At 40.6% G+C, this 19,127-nt stretch overlaps 1 protein-coding gene across 4 annotated transcripts in view; it reads right to left on the bottom strand.

The window, feature by feature from the left end:
- Nucleotides 1-5,463: 5,463 nt before the first annotated feature.
- Nucleotides 5,464-19,127, bottom strand: part of WNT5A (Wnt family member 5A) — a 36,168-nt gene continuing 22,504 nt past the window's right edge. For 3 of the 4 annotated variants that reach the window (XM_073351523.1, XM_073351520.1, XM_073351521.1), the window contains exons 2-5: nucleotides 15,803-15,936; nucleotides 14,514-14,779; nucleotides 9,276-9,568; nucleotides 5,464-7,665 (exon numbers count right to left, since the gene is read on the bottom strand). In XM_073351523.1, coding sequence (XP_073207624.1) covers nucleotides 7,207-7,665; nucleotides 9,276-9,568; nucleotides 14,514-14,779; nucleotides 15,803-15,882 — 1,098 coding nt within the window. In that variant the 5' untranslated portion in view covers nucleotides 15,883-15,936 and the 3' untranslated portion in view covers nucleotides 5,464-7,206. Of the gene's footprint in view, nucleotides 7,666-9,275; nucleotides 9,569-14,513; nucleotides 14,780-15,802; nucleotides 15,937-17,965; nucleotides 18,207-19,127 lie in introns of those variants that run through there. The other variant, XM_073351522.1, reaches the window with a different exon arrangement.

Raw genomic sequence — 19,127 nt, 5'->3', positions numbered from 1 at the left:
TCAGTTGCATAGGAGGAGAGGGGCATGGAAAGGTGACACTACTGGATGAAAACAGGAGTCTACCAAAGCATGGATCATGCCTTCTAACTCCCAGGCCCCACTGCACCATTCCAAAGCTTCTGTCCCACAAGGAGCCCCTCAAAATGGCCTGCTTACAGGAGCCAAAGCAGGAGTGAAAAAACTTTCACTTGAAACTTTCACTTGAGTGTTACTGTCTGCTACCCATGCCAGAATTTTGCTTGGAGTGTTTGTTGTAGACGGTCATTGAGACTGCCTCCTACGTGTACCAGAGAGCTCAAGGCAAGGACTAAGACACCTTTTGTGATGCAAGTCAAGATCAATTTATGATGTATATAAACAAGAAAGAATTAACTTCATCCCATTTTTAGGTGTCAACACAGCATCATGAAGACTGAGGAATTCATAACTAACCATCTTTCCACAAAATGCACATAACCACCCAGGAACCACTCAAAGCCTATCATCATCAGCATTTGTCTAGTCTTATGTCTATAAATCAGACAGCTCTGCAGATTATTAGCAATATATTGTCTTTGACAGAAGTAACCAGTTGTCTGTTTGAGAGCTACAGGAACACTAATTCTTAAGAAAAGTATATTCGTCTGCCACATCTTGCATTGTTTATCTTCTTTATAGTGGCTTTTATCAGGCCTGGTTTTTGGTTATGGTTTTACTTCCAGTTCATTAACTTCTCAGATTTGATTTACTTTCAGACTCTTTACCCATCAACGTACGATGTAAGAATATGAAAAGTAGTAATGGGGGAATTATTCTTTTCCCTCTAAAAAGCAGAGCTGCAGAACTATACGTCTTCTCTGTTTTCCATGAATTTATAGGCAATTTTGACTGAGACAGTTCCTTGCTTGGCATACTAAGTCACTATATTTGCCTAACATAATTTGGACTCTACTTACCCACTGTCTTTATCCACTAGTTCTTATCTTCTCAAATCAGGGTAATCTCTCACTTGCTCAGTTTTATAGCCTGTAGCTTGGATAGTAAATTACAGTACTACTGAACTCTCCCTTCTTACTCCCAAGTAGTGGTCAATTCAAATTTGCTCAAGCATTACTCTTTACTTTTGCAAGGCTGCCAATTTACAAAGTAACGAGACATTGGAGGATTCCTAAAAATGTTTGCTTACCAAGCAGGATCTCTGCTGAGATCGGTAGTTATTGAAAGCAAACCCCATCTTACTTGGGAAAAGAAACTGTGAGAACATGCCACTCTCTTTATGAAAAAGAAAGGAAAAACTTACCAGGAGGTAGGAGTGCTTTACCAGCTGGAAGAGAAAAAGACACAGGAAACTGCAACCAGTAGCAAAATAGTCACTTTTGAGGAGCAGCTGGTTGGCTCTGCCAACTTTAAAGGGATAGTCCATGAGAGTGTGCTGGGGGGAAAGGTTCTATAGGAGGGCAACCCTGCACAGAGGAGAATCATTAAAGACCTGGAAGTCAACAGGACAGGCTACTTTTGCACTGTGCATATGACAACTATATCACAGGAACAGTCTCCAGTCATCCACACTATTCCTTTGTCGTGAAAAGACTGTGAAAATTTTTTCTAAATAAAAGAAGCCCTTTTGGAATGGGATGCATCTTGTTTGAAACTGTTGAGCCATGCTATAAACTTTACGCTTCAGTTTGCATATTTTAAATTCCTTGAAAATGGATCTGGAATAAATCAGCAATGGGTCAAACTGGTTCAGAAAATGTTTGAGTAACTCTGTCTACAGGAGCCTTCAGGGGTTCTCGATCAGCTGAATATTTTGACTACTGCCGTTCAATCGCTACTCAAGAAAGCAGAACCGCTGGGAAAGGCAACACATCATAAAGCAACATTGATTGTAAATGATCCAGTACTCATTACCTCAGGTCCCAAGTTTTGGCAACAGCATTTCCAGAAGCAACTTCACAACATCGCACCACCCCACTTAGTCAAGCCCTAGCCAACATCACACAAAATCAAAGTTAAGAGTTTTTAGAAGGGCACATTGCTTAGATAACCTAACCTAAATTTATCTCACTAATAAAAAAGAATCTGAACTTGCATATGACAAATAACTATTTTAAAAGTGAGAAGCAGCATAGAATCTTGCCAAACTTCCCCCTTTGATAGGCAGGATCAGACATAAGTAAGTGGGTGGTTTATGGTGAGGGAGAAATGTCACTATGAAAATACAACCATCCTGTATTATTGCTTTTCAGCTGCAGCCAAAAACTTTGTGTGTGTGTGTGTGCCAGTAAACCACACACAGGACACACACACACACACATACACAATTTAGAGCAATATGAAAAGCCACCTGCTCCCAACACAGTTAGCATCATGCTGTGCCACTGAAGTTGATAGCATGGTATCACCGAGAGCAGAGTTTGACTCAACAGATATACAAACTATCAGCGTAGTATAAACAAATGCACACAGCCCTCATGTAACAGAAACATGGATTACGCGAAATAAATTAGAATTACAGGTTGTAATCACAATTTTTTTTTAAAACTACATCTACCAGTCTCACGCTACCATCAAGTGTGGTTCCCTTCCTCCCCTATATTTTTATTTATTAGATTTTTCTTTTTTTGTTTTTAAATGCTATCTCAAGAGAATTAAAGGAACAGATTACAGAATGCTGGGACCAACCGCAGAGCTGGCTCAACAAAGTCAGTCAAAGTTTGCAGCTTTCAAAGGAGTTCATACATAAGTCATATGTCACTACTGTTACATAAGCCTTCCACTCTTTTTTCCCTGTGCCCGGAGATGATTCCAATTTGCACATATACTATTTGTATTAAAACAAAATAGTGTAGGACAATGAACAAACACAGAGATTTAATTTTGTAGCTGGATCCAGTTGTCATGGATTTGTTTTACTAAATAATATCACAACCTAGAAGTCTTCTTTGTTATGTTTAAATATTAATAAAGATTCCAGTCTAGTTTTAAATTCAAAGAGAAATTAATTTGGACTGTTGATAGAAGTGCTGAGAAAAAGAAAGATTTTATTAAATGGTGAAACATTAGGATCATATCTCTAAATTTGTTCAGAACTTGGATTTTAATGCCAACGTGTGTAACATTTCCTATAGAAACAGCTTTGGGGGGTTTTTTGGGGAGGGGGGTGTTTCTCTTTAAAAAACAAACTATTTTTGTTTCACCATTTCATACAAAAATGATCATTGAGAAATAATATGACCTTCCCCCAATAAAAAGTTTTGGTTTATATAGCACATTTGCAATATTTTAGGCACACTATCTTAAGGAGGCTGATCCAAAGTCCATTGAAGTCACTGAAAAGACTCTACACACTTAGTATCAAACTCTTGTGTTGCATGTGTATGACATCATAGAACTGAAAGCTTCTCTATAGAGATGAAACATTTTTGATTTCCATTTCCATACACTGCCTGCCTCTGTTCCAGTTCACTACTCTGAGTTTTCTCCCTGTTCCTGGTACACTTCTTGATAAAACCAATGGCTTAAATAATGTTTGGCAAAAGCAGATTGAAAATTGGTATTGGCAACATCACAACAATAAGAAAAAAGGTGTGTAAAGGTTTCTAAAAATATAGGGGTCCATCCAAAGGATAATAGCACTTTAAAGAATTGAACAGATAAACTTCACTGAAACTTAAAGCAATCTCCCTTGTGTCAGAGGCCATGACTATTTTGAACATGGCTGTTCGGTGCTGCCAATCAATTTGTTTTTTGTTAATTTTCCTGCTATTGGGAAGAGCTTGAACATAATCCAGTCCAAAAAATGCTGACTTTTCTAAATAGGGGCTGTGTTTTTGCAATAAAGAACACTGGTCAATATACAACTAAAGAAAAACTGAACCAGATGTGAGTAATAGGACCACAGAACTTTGCATTTGCCCAGAATCGCTATTTTAAAACACACAGATGTTGGTCTACTGTTTTTGTGGGATAATACATTCTTGGCAGCCAAAAAGGGGTTTCAGTATGTTAGAAGGTTATCCTGGAACAAAAAAAAAAAAAAGGCAAAAAGAAAAAAAGAAGGGGGGGTGCTAATTTATCAAGCTTTCCGCTGTGGCAAAAATTTCAGAGGCACATTCAGGAAATCAGTTCAGAGGATGCTGGTCTCAGGACAGCGAGCCTTTGCTTTTTACTTTTGTTTTCCTTTGCTAGTTTACTTCCTTGCTTGTAAAATTTCATTGTGCTCTTTTAAAAAAGGAAACTTATGTTGATATATACACTCCAAATTTCAGGACAAGAAGTCTGTGCAGAACTGTTGATTTTCCATAGTTTCAACTAAAAATAATCTTTTTAGACTAAAAATTTAGTCAGACAAAAAACAAAAATCCAGCTACAATTCCCCACGTCCTACAAACTCTTATTCCTGGATAAAGCTTTGATTCACACTAGTAGCTCAGTTGAAGCCAGTAGGGCTTCTCGGGTAAAAGCTATTCAGAGGATTAAAAGGTTTACAGGATCAGGCCCCCATGACTCCAAAACTGCTAAAAACAAAACAAACCGCTAAAACACTGAAAGCTACATGCATAATTGTTCAATAATTCAATTCCTTTGGCCACTTGTCAGCTGGGCTCCTAACCATCTACAGAATATTTTGTGGTGCACACAGTCATAAGGTTTTTTTCCCCAAAAAAGTTATTACATTGGTAAGCTTTCTTAATATAGAATAAAATTTCAAGCTGTACTTCGTCTGTTTGGCATAGGGTCGCTTCCTTGTCTTACCACGTAGTAAATTTTTAAAAAGTCAACCTTTTCATTGTTGTAACAAATCCTCCTCTGAAAGATAATTAAAACTGCTTCCCAACATACAACCAAAGTTTTATTTTTATAGTCTATCTTCCATTATGGCGTAAAGCCTTTCAAAAAAAAATTTTTAAACCAGTGAAATATACAAATCACGCAAGACAGAAATATGTACATTAAATGTACAGAACAAACAGAGGAAATGACACAGAAGATTTACATAATATCTGAATGACAAGTAAAATATTTTACATTAAATAGTATTTTAAAAGCTAGGATCGTTAGACTCAGCTCTGCTCACAGACACGAGTCACTAAAAAAGGAACAAGATGTGATTCAGCAAATAAAAAATGACGATGGTTTTTGTATAATAAAAACCCAAAGTGACATATTCAATGAAGTAGTGCCTTTTTAAATTTTAAGATACTTTGTTTACAAACATCTGGAAGAGAGGGGTAAATATGTTCTTAATAAATTAAGAGCAATAAAGCATCATTTAAAAAGCTGATAAATGATCAAGATGAACTTAATGCAACAGCTTATAGGCTTGTGAGAAGTTAAGGCTTTGGTATGACTAAGCTAAAGTGGAGGATTTTACTTGTTTGGTATTGAATGCCAATTTGTTTAATTTATGGGATGGGAATGATTTGGGGTGAGGTTTCTGAACCAATGACAAATGCTAACTGCGTTTTTGTAAATACGCTGTACTGGGCGAAATGCAAGAAGTTGCTGTAGTAGGTACTGATTTCCATCTCAAAAAATTTAAAAACCCATAAAACAAACCAAAGGCCAAATACAGTTTGTGCTAGGAAATTTTAAGGTTTCTGTTTCAATGATAATCAATAATGCCCTTGCAGGAAAGTAGAAGAGAGAAGCAGTCTCCAAACCAGTGTGAATTCAAGTGCGTGGTACCTTGTCTACCTGTAGCCCAAGAAGCCCCCTTAGGTTGAGAAAAGGCTTACTCCTTTGTGATTAAAATATTCTTAAAATCTCTGTATTATGACACCAAGAATTCTCAAGTCAATATAAAAAACCCTAAAGAAGTGATTTGTAAAAGGAAATGGGGGAATAATATGCTCCTAACTGATGAACTGCCTCTGTAACTTTAGCAGTTTTATTAAAAAATCACTGGCTGTATTGAAATATATATGTACAAAAAGCTCTGAAATATCAGACACCAGCAGACCACAGTTTTCCCGTATATATATGTAACTGCTCAAGTATAGTCTGAACAGTTTTAATGTATACCTGCAATATATTATCTAAAGCATGTGTACTGAAGACATCAGATGATAAAGTTGGCATTGCTGCAATATTTCATTGAACTAAAATAGCAACTTAACATCAAGACATGAAACTATTGTCTCCTCAAGTCAAAGCTTTCCCAAAATCCACAATAAACCAACCATCTTGAGAATGATTGATGGTTAATGATTAATTTCCTTGGATAAGAGGGGTTATTTACTAAGCTGTGTTTTCAAAGATGGCCAGCTATCACATCACTTTTTTAAAAAAAGGCATTTCAAATTAGGGGAATTCTGTTTCCTAAAGGGCTTTCCAGAGAGTGGGACAGTGAAACAGCTACAGTGGTGCAATTTCTATTGGGTCAGACCAGAGCACACTGTTTGGAGAGATTCAGAGGTCACTTGCTCCTGATATTCTTTATCGGTAAGGCATTGCTTGCTACGATAGAATACTCACACTTCATACATAATTAGATGAAGAGCTGATCGGTCACATCCTGCTTTGATGTACACCTTTAGTGTCAATCAAGGCAGATTTTCTCTTGGTCTTGCTACTTACTGGACCCAAGACTTTAGGTCCTGAATAGCACAGCTGAACCCTTTAGAAGTCTTATGCACTCGTACCCTTTAATTATCTCACATTTAAATTGGCACCTTGCAGTCACGTGATTGACATCATAGTAACTTTGTGCTGAGCCCTCCTGTGGATATACCAACCCTCCTTTTATGGACCCCTGGATGTATTGATCAGCTTTGTATGTATCTATCTGACTCGTTTTGGTGACTGAAGCTAAAATCATGTACAGGTTTGTGGGTTATTGTGTTCATAAGGATCATTCTCAGATCCCAAGCACCTAAGAATTTTTTGCCTGCTGCACATGTACTCTCTCTCATGGGACTAAGTTAGGATATGTTGGATTTCCCTTCAAACTACACTATTTTTTGAAAGTCTTTTTTTTTGGGGGGGGAAATAAATATTTTCTCGGGTTCTCCCCCATTATTGCCAAAAATATAAACCACACAACAGCCCTAGGATGGGCGCAGAAAGGGTTCCAGTCACTTCTTTTTGTAACTTCTGTAAAAAAAAAAAAAAGAAAAAAAAAAAAGAAAAAACTCATTGGACTCTATAAATAAAGTGGAGATTGTCCTGGGAGTAGCCCCCCCTGCTGGCAGGTGGGAGAAGCTCCTTCCACCTCCTCACCCCCTATTTGCACACAAACTGGTCCACGATCTCCGTGCACTTCTTGCATTTCACATAGCAGCACCAGTGGAATTTGCAGTGGCAGCGCTCCGTCTGCACGGTCTTGAACTGGTCGTAGCCCCGGCCACAGCACATGAGTTCGCAGCCGTCCATGCCCTCTGAGGTCTTATTGCAGAGGCGGCTCTGGGTGCCCAGGGAACCGGTGCTCTCGTTGCGCACACAGTAGTCGGGGCTAGGGTCAATGTAGACCAGGTCATGGATGGTGGGCGTGTTGAAGCGGCTGTTCACTTGCACCAGCTTGCCCCGGCTGTTGAGTTTCATGGCAGCCGCGCTATCATATTTCTCCTTCAGGGCATCGCCCACTTTGCGGAAATCAGCCAGCTGCAGCCAACAGGTCTTCAGGCTGCAGGAGCCAGACACCCCATGGCACTTACAGGCCACATCAGCCAAGTTATACACTGTCTAAGGGAGAGAAAAGAGGAGGAGGGAAAACAAAAGTGTCAATGTGGTTGTTACACAGCCTGTGTGCTCCCCCCCCCCAATCCCCATCATCCCTACACACATGGGAAGAGAGCCCCTAAAACTCCCCTGCTTTCCCTCCCCCACCCACACCAAAGGGAGAGAGCTCTCAACCCCTCTCTCACACACCACGTGCACACGAGTCCTCAGTAGAATCATTCATGTTGCATTCAGTTTTAGGAATTTGCCCTATTGCTGGGGACAGGAGTTTGCTGTTTCACTGAGAAATTTCAAATAGCCCTTTATTTTATTTTTACTCTCTCAGCTGAGCTCAGTTTGAGGTTTGTACTAGAGAAAAAGAGTTGAGATTTCTTCGGTTACAGGCTGTGCGGCATGGATTATCGGCTCTTGGCTCAGCAGTACCCTCCCGTCCAAAATACTGCTGTGTAAGAGAGGCTGCATCCAGAAGAAACCCCCAAACACCTTTGGGTGGGGGACTGACCTACGCAACAATATCCATTTTATAAAGCTTTGGCAGCAAGAGCTCAGTCATTTACCCTGTATAAATAGAAATAAGAGTCAGGGTTGACACTGCCCCAAAAATCCTGGGGTCTGACACATTAGGTGGATACTGTATGCAACTTCCACCCAACATTTAAAAAGAGTTTCGATGCTGCCAAATGGCACTGCAAAGAGAAGGCTGGGAAGGGGGGGGGGGGAACTGCTGGAGTATCTGTAGACAACTGTGAAAGTCATTTTTCTTCTTTCTAGTAGTAAACTGACCTTTCCGTTGCTTTCAGATGCCCTCCTCTCACATTTAAATAATATTAATTTTCAATAATCTTTCATCCGTCCTCACCTTCAAACACAAGAGTAAAGTCTCCAGCAGACTATTTCTGGCACCACAGGCTCAAGGAAAATAACGACTTTGGCTCTTTGAGTTCACAATATTGTAAAAAAAAAGTTTACACCTATTCATTTAAGGCATTTTCAAGATAAAAAAGCCATAAAAAACATGTTTCACCACAGAAGAGGGTGTTTTCTAATAATAAGCTTTTCACATCCTCAAAAGGGGTGGGGGAAATTATGTTAACCTTGCAAGAATATTCCGCTCTGGGGAGTTTCGTGCTTCTCTTTTCCTTCCAAAGCAAACTGGATTGGTTGGAAATATAAACCAATAAAACTCTATTCTGCAGATAACTCACAGTGAACTGTAGGGTTTTAACTACCAGAACATGGAGGAAGATAAGATACGCTGCTGTCCCACTGATCCTACGGGAAAGCCAATGGCAGTGGTGTTGTCGCTCAGGAATACTCATACACACACACACACGCTCTCCCCCTCCCCATACTTAAACCCGTCATCACACTTTCCCCCTGCATTTGAAGAAGACTAAGTATTAAAGGTTTTGATTTCTGAGCTCACCAGCAGATTTCATTGGGGACTAATAAGAAAGGCAAAGAAAATATTTCCTTGAAAAACCAACATGTGCATGAGCTAAGGACCTTCAGAGCAAGTTATCCATGCCACTGTTCTTTCTCTCTCTCTTATTAATTAGGTGTGTCCCTTCCCAGACAGGCTGCTTTGGGGAAGGAGCCACTCAGCCACTTACTCGTCTTCCAGCCTCGTTGTTATGCAGGTTCATCAAAATCCTAGCACTCTCGTAAGAGCCTTTCTGATAAATTCTCTCACGCTCCCGAGCATCCACAAACTCCTTGGCGAAGCGGTAGCCGTATTCGATGTTATCCCCACAGCCACCCCACAGCCAGTCCCGGGGTAAATCTTTGGGCCTGGCCGCCCTGCTGCAGCCGCAGGAGGAGAGCTCCCCCTCTCGGCAGGCGCGGCTCATTGCATTAACCACCCCGGCAGCGCTGACTGCGTAAGTAAAGGCAGTCTCCCTACTGCCTGCAAGGAAAGAAAAAACAAGTGTTAAAGGCAAGTCTGCACAGGTTCTATGACATTCAGTACAGGGCACAGGGAAATGCTATATATGAAATTCATGGGGTTTTGAACTGTGCTTTAGCCTAAGAGGTCTCCATGGAAACATTTTTATTCCTCCCCTCTCCCCCAAAAGCAAACAAATCAATGACAGAAGGTGGAGGTTCAGTGATGTAGAGAAGGCACTGGATTCTCCTCTTACACTGTTTTTTCACCAGGGAACACTGTAGAGCAATAATGGCACAACTGAGACCAGACTCAGGCCATAGGAGTATGTTTAGCAATGGGTTACAACAATAATTGTGTCCAGGGGCTAGAGAGCCTGGCTGCTTCCCATCTTCTCTTTTTAAAGATGTTAAAATACAACTTTTAGAAGTCTGCTCCTTAAATTACTACTTCTTGAACGTGATTTATCTACTGTACTCATTTATTCCAATTGATTTAAAGTTATAGCATTTCACAAAGCCTGCTGGTGTCAAAGAAAGCACACACCAGAATTATACTTGTTAATATTCTGCCCTGCACATAAACTGGCCAGCAACTTTGAAGAGGGCTATTTAAAAATAAAGATATAATACCCCACTGCCCTCTAGTATCTAATTACCCAACTAATAGGAAGATTTCATACAGCAAAAGAAGCCACTGCCAATCATTTCTATAAGTTGCAGGGAAGAGTGAGCCTGGGACAGGATCGTGTTAAATGTTTTAGTCAAGGACTGATGATTCCCTTACATTCAAGTTTTTCCAACTTTCATTTTAAGATAAATAAGTTTCTTTCAAGGTGATGACAGAAAAAGCTCTTTGTTCATATGTGCTTGTCACAGGATATCCTCACTGGAAGATAAATTCATTAACAGCTTCCTCAACAAGACAGCACACAGATCCATTTTTACCTATAACCCAGCTACATCCATCTCCTTTCTCAGGAATGGCAAGAGTTCTATTTTACAACAAATGTCTTCCATGAAAACAAGGCTAACATTAGAGAGTCTTCTGGAAGTCTGCATTTCTTCTTATCAGCAAGTAGGACCAAAACCGCTACTTTTCAGGCTCAAGCCTGAAGTCCTTCTCCAGGAAGGACTACCAAAATGACTGCTGGATCAGTCTAAAACATAATTTGAAGTTGAAAATCAAAGAGAGTTAGCTATTGGTTTAACCATTAGGTTTTACTTCTATTCTTTAGTCCAAAAATAGAGTTGGTCTAGGTAAATCTCTTTTTTACCAAGCTTGTGGGAGGAACATCTTTGTAAAAATCAGGGTTTTGTCAGATATGATTTTTAGGTAACAGTTCTTTGAGGCAGGGACTGTTTGTACAGGACCTACCATCAAAGGCTCACTTCTGATTTAGGCCTGTTGGCACCACTGTATATTAAGAACAGTACTCACAGTTAATCTGTATTTAACATAGATCTAACACTATGTTCAGAGCAGCTCTGTTAATGTAACAACTGCTGCCTTTTCGAATAATTTATGTTCTGATTCTTTTCATTTAAAGAGGTCATATACTGAGGAAGACCATTTCTAAAATACTAGAATCAGAACCACCGTTCCCCTCAGTACTAGGATCCATTCCAGCAGATACTCACTCATTAGACTACTTGCAAGAGTTATGCGTTACTCCTGAGTGTAAAGGTTCACAAGAGTAGTCTAAGGGGTCATAATAACTTTGGTGTTATATGTTTTTGATTTTGCATTTACCATAAATTAACTTAAGGAACTGCTTGAAAATCTTTTCAAGCTAAATTCTGGATTGTACTGTAATGCATGTTTTGGATTTATTCTGCCGTTCTTATTCAATGGGATGTTTGCCTAGGTAAGGAATGCAGAATTTTTTCCTTTGTTCATGATCTTTTTTTTGAAAAAAGGTATGGTTAGTTCAGGTTTAGACATATTAATTATCTTGTGTACTGCATAAAGTTAAAAAAAAACCCGAGTTTTAAATCTAAGGTCTTGGTGCATTTTTAAGGAATCCTTAAGGAAGAAAGGATGTGATGGAAGGGTGTGAAAAGAGAAACAAGAGGGAGAGAAAACTGTCCCTAAAAGAGCAAGCTGAATATATTCAATTCCATTTTTTAGTTAAAACAAAATTTGGCTAATCCACTGAAACTGATCTCAGGGCAGGCAGTTTTAGATTGCACAACCAGTATTATCCCGACACATCACCCTACGTCTCATTGACTTTGGCAACATTTCCACATGGATAAATTGCTCTGGAATAGTTTTTCCAGAGTATTTAGGTACAAACATGTTTTCCTCCAGCATCCAACATGTCTGTCTTTTTCCACATTTCTTCAACATCCATCTCTATTGTGACCATTGCAAGAAAACACACTATCTAAACATGTTTGAGTTCCTCTATGTCCTTCAGATGTAACATAAAAATAGGACATTGTTCCACATACATATTACTGTTTAAATTTATTTTTCTGTGGCACTTCTCTAAAGAAACACAATCTAAATCTGGGCGTAAGATACAAAACATTCTCTTTGTCCTGTATTTCAAGAGCATCCAAAACTATCAGGAGACATGATTAGACTGGACCTCTCCCATGCAGTTGTTGAGAAGATTTGTTTGTTTATGTTAATATTCCTTTCCTATATTTAAAATATAGTCCAAATATGCCTTAGTTTTAGTCCTATTGAGAAACTAAAGGACAGCACAATATATTGCATATAGCAGGATTTTAATAGTCTAATTAAGAGATGATCAACTGAGAGGTAGCTATGGTAACAGAATAAAAGCCCTGTAAATTTACTATGTTCAGTAAACTATATATTCAGTTTCTATACTCAATGCTTGGTTTATTGGTATAGCTTTAGATAACTTTGCCTGATAAATCTTAGAAGAAAAAATATAAATGGACATAGTGTAATAAATATCATAGCTAAACTATCAAGTCAATGCTTTTCTAAAAAGATTCCTCAATGCAGAATTACTTATGTTTTAGTCATTAACATAAATGACAAAATCCTACAAAACTATGCAGACTCAGGATCCAGTTATGATCATCTCACACTAGGGAGAATAAGGAGCAACTCTACTGACAATCAAATTATTATTCCAATGGAACACTGGCTTAAGTATAATCAGACTCAGACTTTTTCTCTTATTCAAGAGGAACAGCAGCTAGTCATGTACTTCACATCAAAATGTAAATTAATACAACTATAAAACAACAATACTTTTCTTGTTCTTAATACACTTCTTAGGATCTCTAAGTGTTTGCTATACCCACTTGTATCTGCAGTTACTACAAGTGACTTAATTACATGATAAATTGCTACATAGCTATTAATTAATACAGTCATATAGTCGTGAAGAAGGCAAAGTTTCTCAGCTTGCAATAAACCCCTGGGACCAGATGTGTGACACTCTTGAAGGTGTGAGCCTTTCACACTGGAAACATTGTCAACACAGATACGGGCCCAATCCTGCCACCTTAATTCACACCACTGAATCAGCTGAACGTAATTGAGTAATGACGGTTGAAATTTGGGGCCAGAAATTTAAAGATTTCTTTACTGGTTTTAGTTGTAACCTCAAGAAGATTAAAGCTGAAAAATCTCAAGGTTGTTATATTTGTTTTTCATGTTTAGCTTGCTTTTTTGGCTCTTGCTCAGCTTGAACAATGAGAAGCGAATTTAAATTTAAGGTTCTCAACACTCGGGTTGCAAAAAAAAAAAAAAAAAAGACGACCAGGGAATGTCTATTTGTTTAAAAAAAAAAAAAAAAAAAGTGTTCCTTGGATATTTTTAAACTCTGGAACTTTTCTATTCATTTCAGGTTTTATAAAAACTTTATTTTTACAAAAAGTTAAGTTTAAGGCCAAATGTAATTGACAGTATTAATGTAATTTAAAACCATTCCTTTTTGAAACAGGATAGGAAAGCATTGGAATAAAGGATTTAATTTAGATCTCAAATTAAAAAGCTACTGTACACAAGCTATGAGCTACAGCAGTGTTGAGATTAAATGCCAGTACAAATGTTGTATAAACCACAGAAGACGATAGAAAGTAGATTCTTCTGGCTACGGATTCAGTAGATAGAGAAACAGACTGGAAAATTTAGAGGAAAGTTCCATCTTTGGGTCCAATCCTGTACCATTGATGTCAATGAGAATTTTGCAATAAACTTCAATGGGAACATGATTGGGCCCCTAAATTATAAGAATTATTTGTACTATGTGGGTTGCGTGGACCAATTGAATTTTGAAGACGGGTTTAACAGGAAAGAGGATGGAACCCCAGCACACTGGGATAGGCAGATTCCTTTGCAACATCCTTTCCTAACAGCTATGTTATTATATGCAACATAAATTACAAGTACACTCACACACTTTGTCCTGATCAAACTGATTTTGTATGGATTATAGAGCTGCTTCATTTCTGTTATAAAGCCAACTTTCTTTAAACCACAGAAGGATTTTGCCACAACTGGCAGTAAATGAGAAGGAATAGTTTATAAACACTATGGAGATTTTCAGTGAACTGTTGAATTAACGAAATAATCAGTGAATTAATTTATTACACAACATGAGCAATTTTGGAACCCAGATATTTTTGCCACACACTACTACTTTTTAGTAAGTTTTAAACATACCATTATTTTATTTCAGATTTTTTCCTTAAAGTTAATGAGTATTTTAGTGCCACTTTTTGTTTCCTACTGCATTCTTGTATTCAGATGCTTTTTTGCCTTCACTTTTTTGAGGGGCAGGAGCAAGCGGAAAATCAACTCTGACCAAAAATAGTGTGTGTGTAGGGGGGCGGGGGGTTGTCAGCTTCAATGACACTAAATTAGGTACCTTACACAGATTAAGAACTTGGCAAGAATGTCTAATACAGAACATTAAGTAAACATCACACACATTCTTAGGCAACAGTTTGATCAGAAAGTTTTTGCTTCCTACCTATCTGCATGACTCTGCCAAAAACAGAGTTGTTATCCACAGTGCTGCAATTCCATCTTCTGTGTCTGAACTGATACTGGCATTCCTTAATGCCTGTCTTTGCCCCCTCTCCAATATACTGCATGTGGTCCTGATACAAGTGGCAGAGTTTCTTCTGTCCTTGGGAAAGTCCTGCTAGTTGACTACATAGTGGCTGTGCTCCTATTATATATACCTCTGACATCTGAACAGGGTTCATAGGATTCATATGATTCATACCTAAAGACCTGCATAAAGAAAGAATTAGATTAACATTGGGAGGACAAATACAGTATTAGTGTATAAATCTACCCACTCCTGCTCTTGAGAGCAAGAGGAAACTTTTGAAAAACAATGAAGATCATCAAACTCTTATTTAAAGGCTGTACATGCATGGAATGATGGCAGCATGCTTTAATGGCTGTCTTTGCCAACACTTCAATGTACCTGAATGCCAGGATTCAAATTTCACCCCATCCCTACAAATTTCTGTGGGCATGGTAAAGCTACAAGAAGTCCCAAGCAACTGCCTGGTCATAGAAGTACATAAAACAACAACAAAACAATTCCCACCATACCACAGGATTTTCAACCTCCACTTTCAGTCTTACACAATTATGAGAAAATAAGGAAACCCTTAAGTACTAACAGTTAGATACTGTTACAGACAACTACTAGTTCCTTCTAACTGATAGAAAAGATACAGAGGCACGTACAGACACTAAACAAAATCAATCATGTTTTCCCAATTCTTAAGAGGTCCATATGTGCTTTCACATGATTAAAACAAGGCTGCAAGTCAGAAACTGTTCAGCTGAGAGAGCAAAGGTTTTGCTTTAAAAAAAAAATCCTCAAATAATAGAAACATTTAAAAAATATCTAGATATTAACTAGAGTTTTCCCCCCCAACAGCTACAAGAAATATAAACTCAGCTCATGGGTCTCTTTAGAAAGTTGTTTAAATAATAATTAAAAAAATATCTGTGTGTTGAATTTTTTGTACATGGAATTCAGAGCTTTCCCTTACATTTGTTATTTCAGACCCTGTAGAATGAGATTTTAAGTGACCCATTTATAAATTTAATTTTGCTACTTTGATGGTGATAAAAAATAAATTCCCTTTGGATTTACAGTTATCCCAGAAATTGAGTATTACTAAAAATCTCCTATTCATACAGCACTTTCCCCAGAAAGAGATAAACTATATTATAAACCAAACAAAAATTAAATATATTATTTTAAATAAAGTCAGTATATTATAAGATGCTTACCACCAAGAGCTGGCTTCTATTACAACCTGGGCGAAAGAGGAGAAAATGGCCAGAACCACTATGAGGTACTTGGAAGCCATTGCACTGCCAACTGTCCCCAAAGCACCTCCTTGAACTAATATTCCAATGGATTTCTGGAGGAGAAATAAAAGGAACAGATTGTTTATTGTTTCTCAGATCATTTTCAAGCATACAAGTTTAAACAAGGGCGGTATCCTGGGTCCCTTTTAAGTTGACTCTTGACTGACTGCCCTTCTCTCAAGTGAGTTTTTGGTGGCAAAACGCAGGCAGTTTCTAGTCCAAATTAGTCCACCCACGCAACCTGACAAGGAAATTTTATTCACTGCGATTCTGCTTGTAGGGCTGCCCAGCGACTATAGACATGTCTCAGTGCCGTTGAATTACAGCTCAGTGCCAAACCCAATCTCTTGGAAAAATCCCTTATTCTCAGTCACACACTTTAACAGCAGCAAAAACACTTACTCTACTTTCATTCTTCTAGGAGCAGTCTACAGAGTGCCCGGACAGGGGAGAAGCAACAAGTGGAGTAGACACATCAAGGGCAAAGTGAAGATGATGCATCAAGTTGCGGGGGTGTTTTGGGAATGGGGAGGGCAGGGAGATTCAGCTGTTACATTAACTCCAAACTAACAATGGATGTTCCTCGGCCCCCAACCCCCACACACAAACGACACCTTTATGGGCCATTTTGGGAGCTGTTTCCAGATGAGAACCACCGAGGCAGCTCTCGTCCGAGAAAGTAGGTGCAAAGCTCATTCCGTTGTCAGGCGATGCCTCTCTAACCCAAAGGGGGAATTCCGATTCTCCTCATTTGGGAGACAGACATTTGGGCCCTCCAAGAATCCCCATTCCCCAATCTGATTGAGGACGGAGGTGGGGCAGGGAGCTAAGAAAGCCACCAAGGGAGTATGGGATAAGATGCCGGTGTGTGGGGATCTCCCGCTTGATTTCGCCAACCTGGGCGGGGGGACAGGATCGCTTTGCGCCGCCACTACACGTAGGGCGCCTGGGAGCTGGAGGTCGGGTAGGGTTTGCTGCTTCTGCCAGGAGGCGAAGCGCCCGCGGGTCGGTATTGTGTCCCCGGCTGCCCCGCGCACCCCATCCCAGCTTCGCCAGCGCGCCGGGACTGGGGGGTGACCACACGGCGCTTTGGCTGGGGAGGTAGCAGCGCCGTGACAGGAGTCGATTCAAAGCAGCCCCCTGCGGGAAGAGCCGGCAGATCCGTCCCCGGGGAAGAGGGAGCGCGGAGCTGGGACGCGGGTTCGCCCGGCAGCAGCCCGGGGAGGGGACGGGGTCCGGAGCGCGCTCAGAGCGAGTGACCAGGCGCCCCGCCAGCCCAGCTCCGGCCGGCTTTCAGCAAAGGAGCCGGCGATCCACTCCGGGGGAGAGGCAGCTAACTGGGCCCTGGGGAGCCCCCGTCCGTCAGCGCCGACACGGGGGGGCCCCAGCTCCCGGGGGAGTCGGGCGCTGAGCTCCGCGGCCAGTGGAGCCTGGGGACGCTTTGATTCAGTGACGCGTGGGTTAGCTCGGGGTGAGGCTGGGACTACCCGGCGCGGAGCACCTGCAGGGCCAGGGGGCTGGCGGTGGCACGCAGCCCGGGAAGGAGCCTTCCCGTCTCCTGGGGCGCCGACCGAGGCCCTTCTCCCCGGGGTGTGGCGCGCCAGAGGCTCCCTCGGGGCGCGGGTTGCGGGACACTGCGCGCATTTGGAGACGGAACGCGGAGAGGCTACGCTCTGGCTTCCCGAAGTTCCGCGCACTCCGGTTTCCGATTGGAATCGCCGACAGAGGCCCTGCTCCGGATGGGTACTATTAGCCTGGGGTCTAATTGCTATTAAACACTCCCAGCTGCCTAATAGGGGGTTTAAGGTTTTCAGAAGGAGTTGAAGTGGGAAGGAAGGGGCGAGCCTCATGCCCACAGATTAAGGGAATTTCTTTGTTACAGGAAAACCTTCAACGATTCCCAACAGCCTGCAGGGAGGAGAATCGGGATTGTCAGGCACAGTCACGCACAGAGTTCGCTAGGGATCAGAATCCCCGAGATTGCTGCCCGCTCAGCATGACGGGGAAAAGCAAGGACTCCCCTGATGGCTTTAAACACTTTGCGTCGAAGGCTTTCAATTGGATTTATCCAGTTTTTCCTACCTCGCCTGAATGGTCTGAAATAATCCTGAGTTACAAAAGGGCATTGCTCTGAAATCCATAAATCCAGTCCTGTGTTTTTGTTTTGTGTTTAAATAAACTCCCCTTCCACGAGCACAGCCAACTCTCTGCCTTTACAAGGTTTCAGGGGAGAGCGGCCAATGCGCGCGGCAGAAAAGCCAATGGTAAACGGAAATGTGTGAGTTATTACATCCCAACGTCTCTGCCCGCGCATAAAATATCGATGCCAATTAATAAGTTAAACACTTCCAGTAAATAGGTTACTCGATCGGACTTTAGTTCATAACGCAGGACTTATAAGGAGAGTAATTTAATTTTTTTTAAAGACAGTTCAACACTTGGGGGCTCCCTATTCATTCTCAAAAACGTTAGTAGCGAATTCAAAGGTGCTCTTAATTCTTCTTCCACAAGTACTTCTTTTCTTAATTCTTCTTGATTTTTTTTTTTTTTAGGGGGAGAGGGGGGCACTTGGAGAGAGAGAGAGAAGAACTGTCACAGCAATACAGGAAATTGATGATAACATGAAAGCTGCCCGGACACACGCAGGATTCAAGGGGCACAGAAAGCTAGGATTGGTATACAGCCACCTGCCTGTGCCTGCGTGCGATGAGCTTTGTTACAGCCCCACCCTCTCGGTCACTTGGGATGCAGGGCGGTAGCACTAGGGACTTTAGATCCGCTTGCTTTCTCTTACTAGATGGTAAATGGTTCCTCCTCCACCCACTGCGCGTTTCACACCAGGCAAGTCACCCAACGCGCTGAATACTGTACTAAGGTTTTAAAAATATGACAAAGAAAATAATGTAAGCTTAGAACTCAGACTGGCCTCTCCTAGGTGACAATAATTAAATCTGGGGAAATTAATGTGTGTATAAGTGACAGTTTGCGGAGGGCACCGTAACTATTAAAGTTAAATGTACTTTTTAGCAGCAGTTTAGGAAATCATAAAAAGATTGATGCACCATAACCTAACTTCACAAGATTGGCAGTGGACTCAGACACCCGAAATAGGGATTTGGACGAATTTGGATATTTCGGTGCCCAGAAAAGGATACAAATTGAAACCTAATTAACTGATCGGCTCCTACTGACAGCAACTAATTAGACATTGCTCCAACTCAGTTACTAGTCACTTGTCTTCACA

Source organism: Lepidochelys kempii, chromosome 7 (genome assembly GCF_965140265.1).
Source record: "Lepidochelys kempii isolate rLepKem1 chromosome 7, rLepKem1.hap2, whole genome shotgun sequence".
Lineage (NCBI taxonomy): Eukaryota > Metazoa > Chordata > Testudines > Cheloniidae > Lepidochelys > Lepidochelys kempii.
This window is presented reverse-complemented; position numbering and strand designations above follow the sequence as displayed.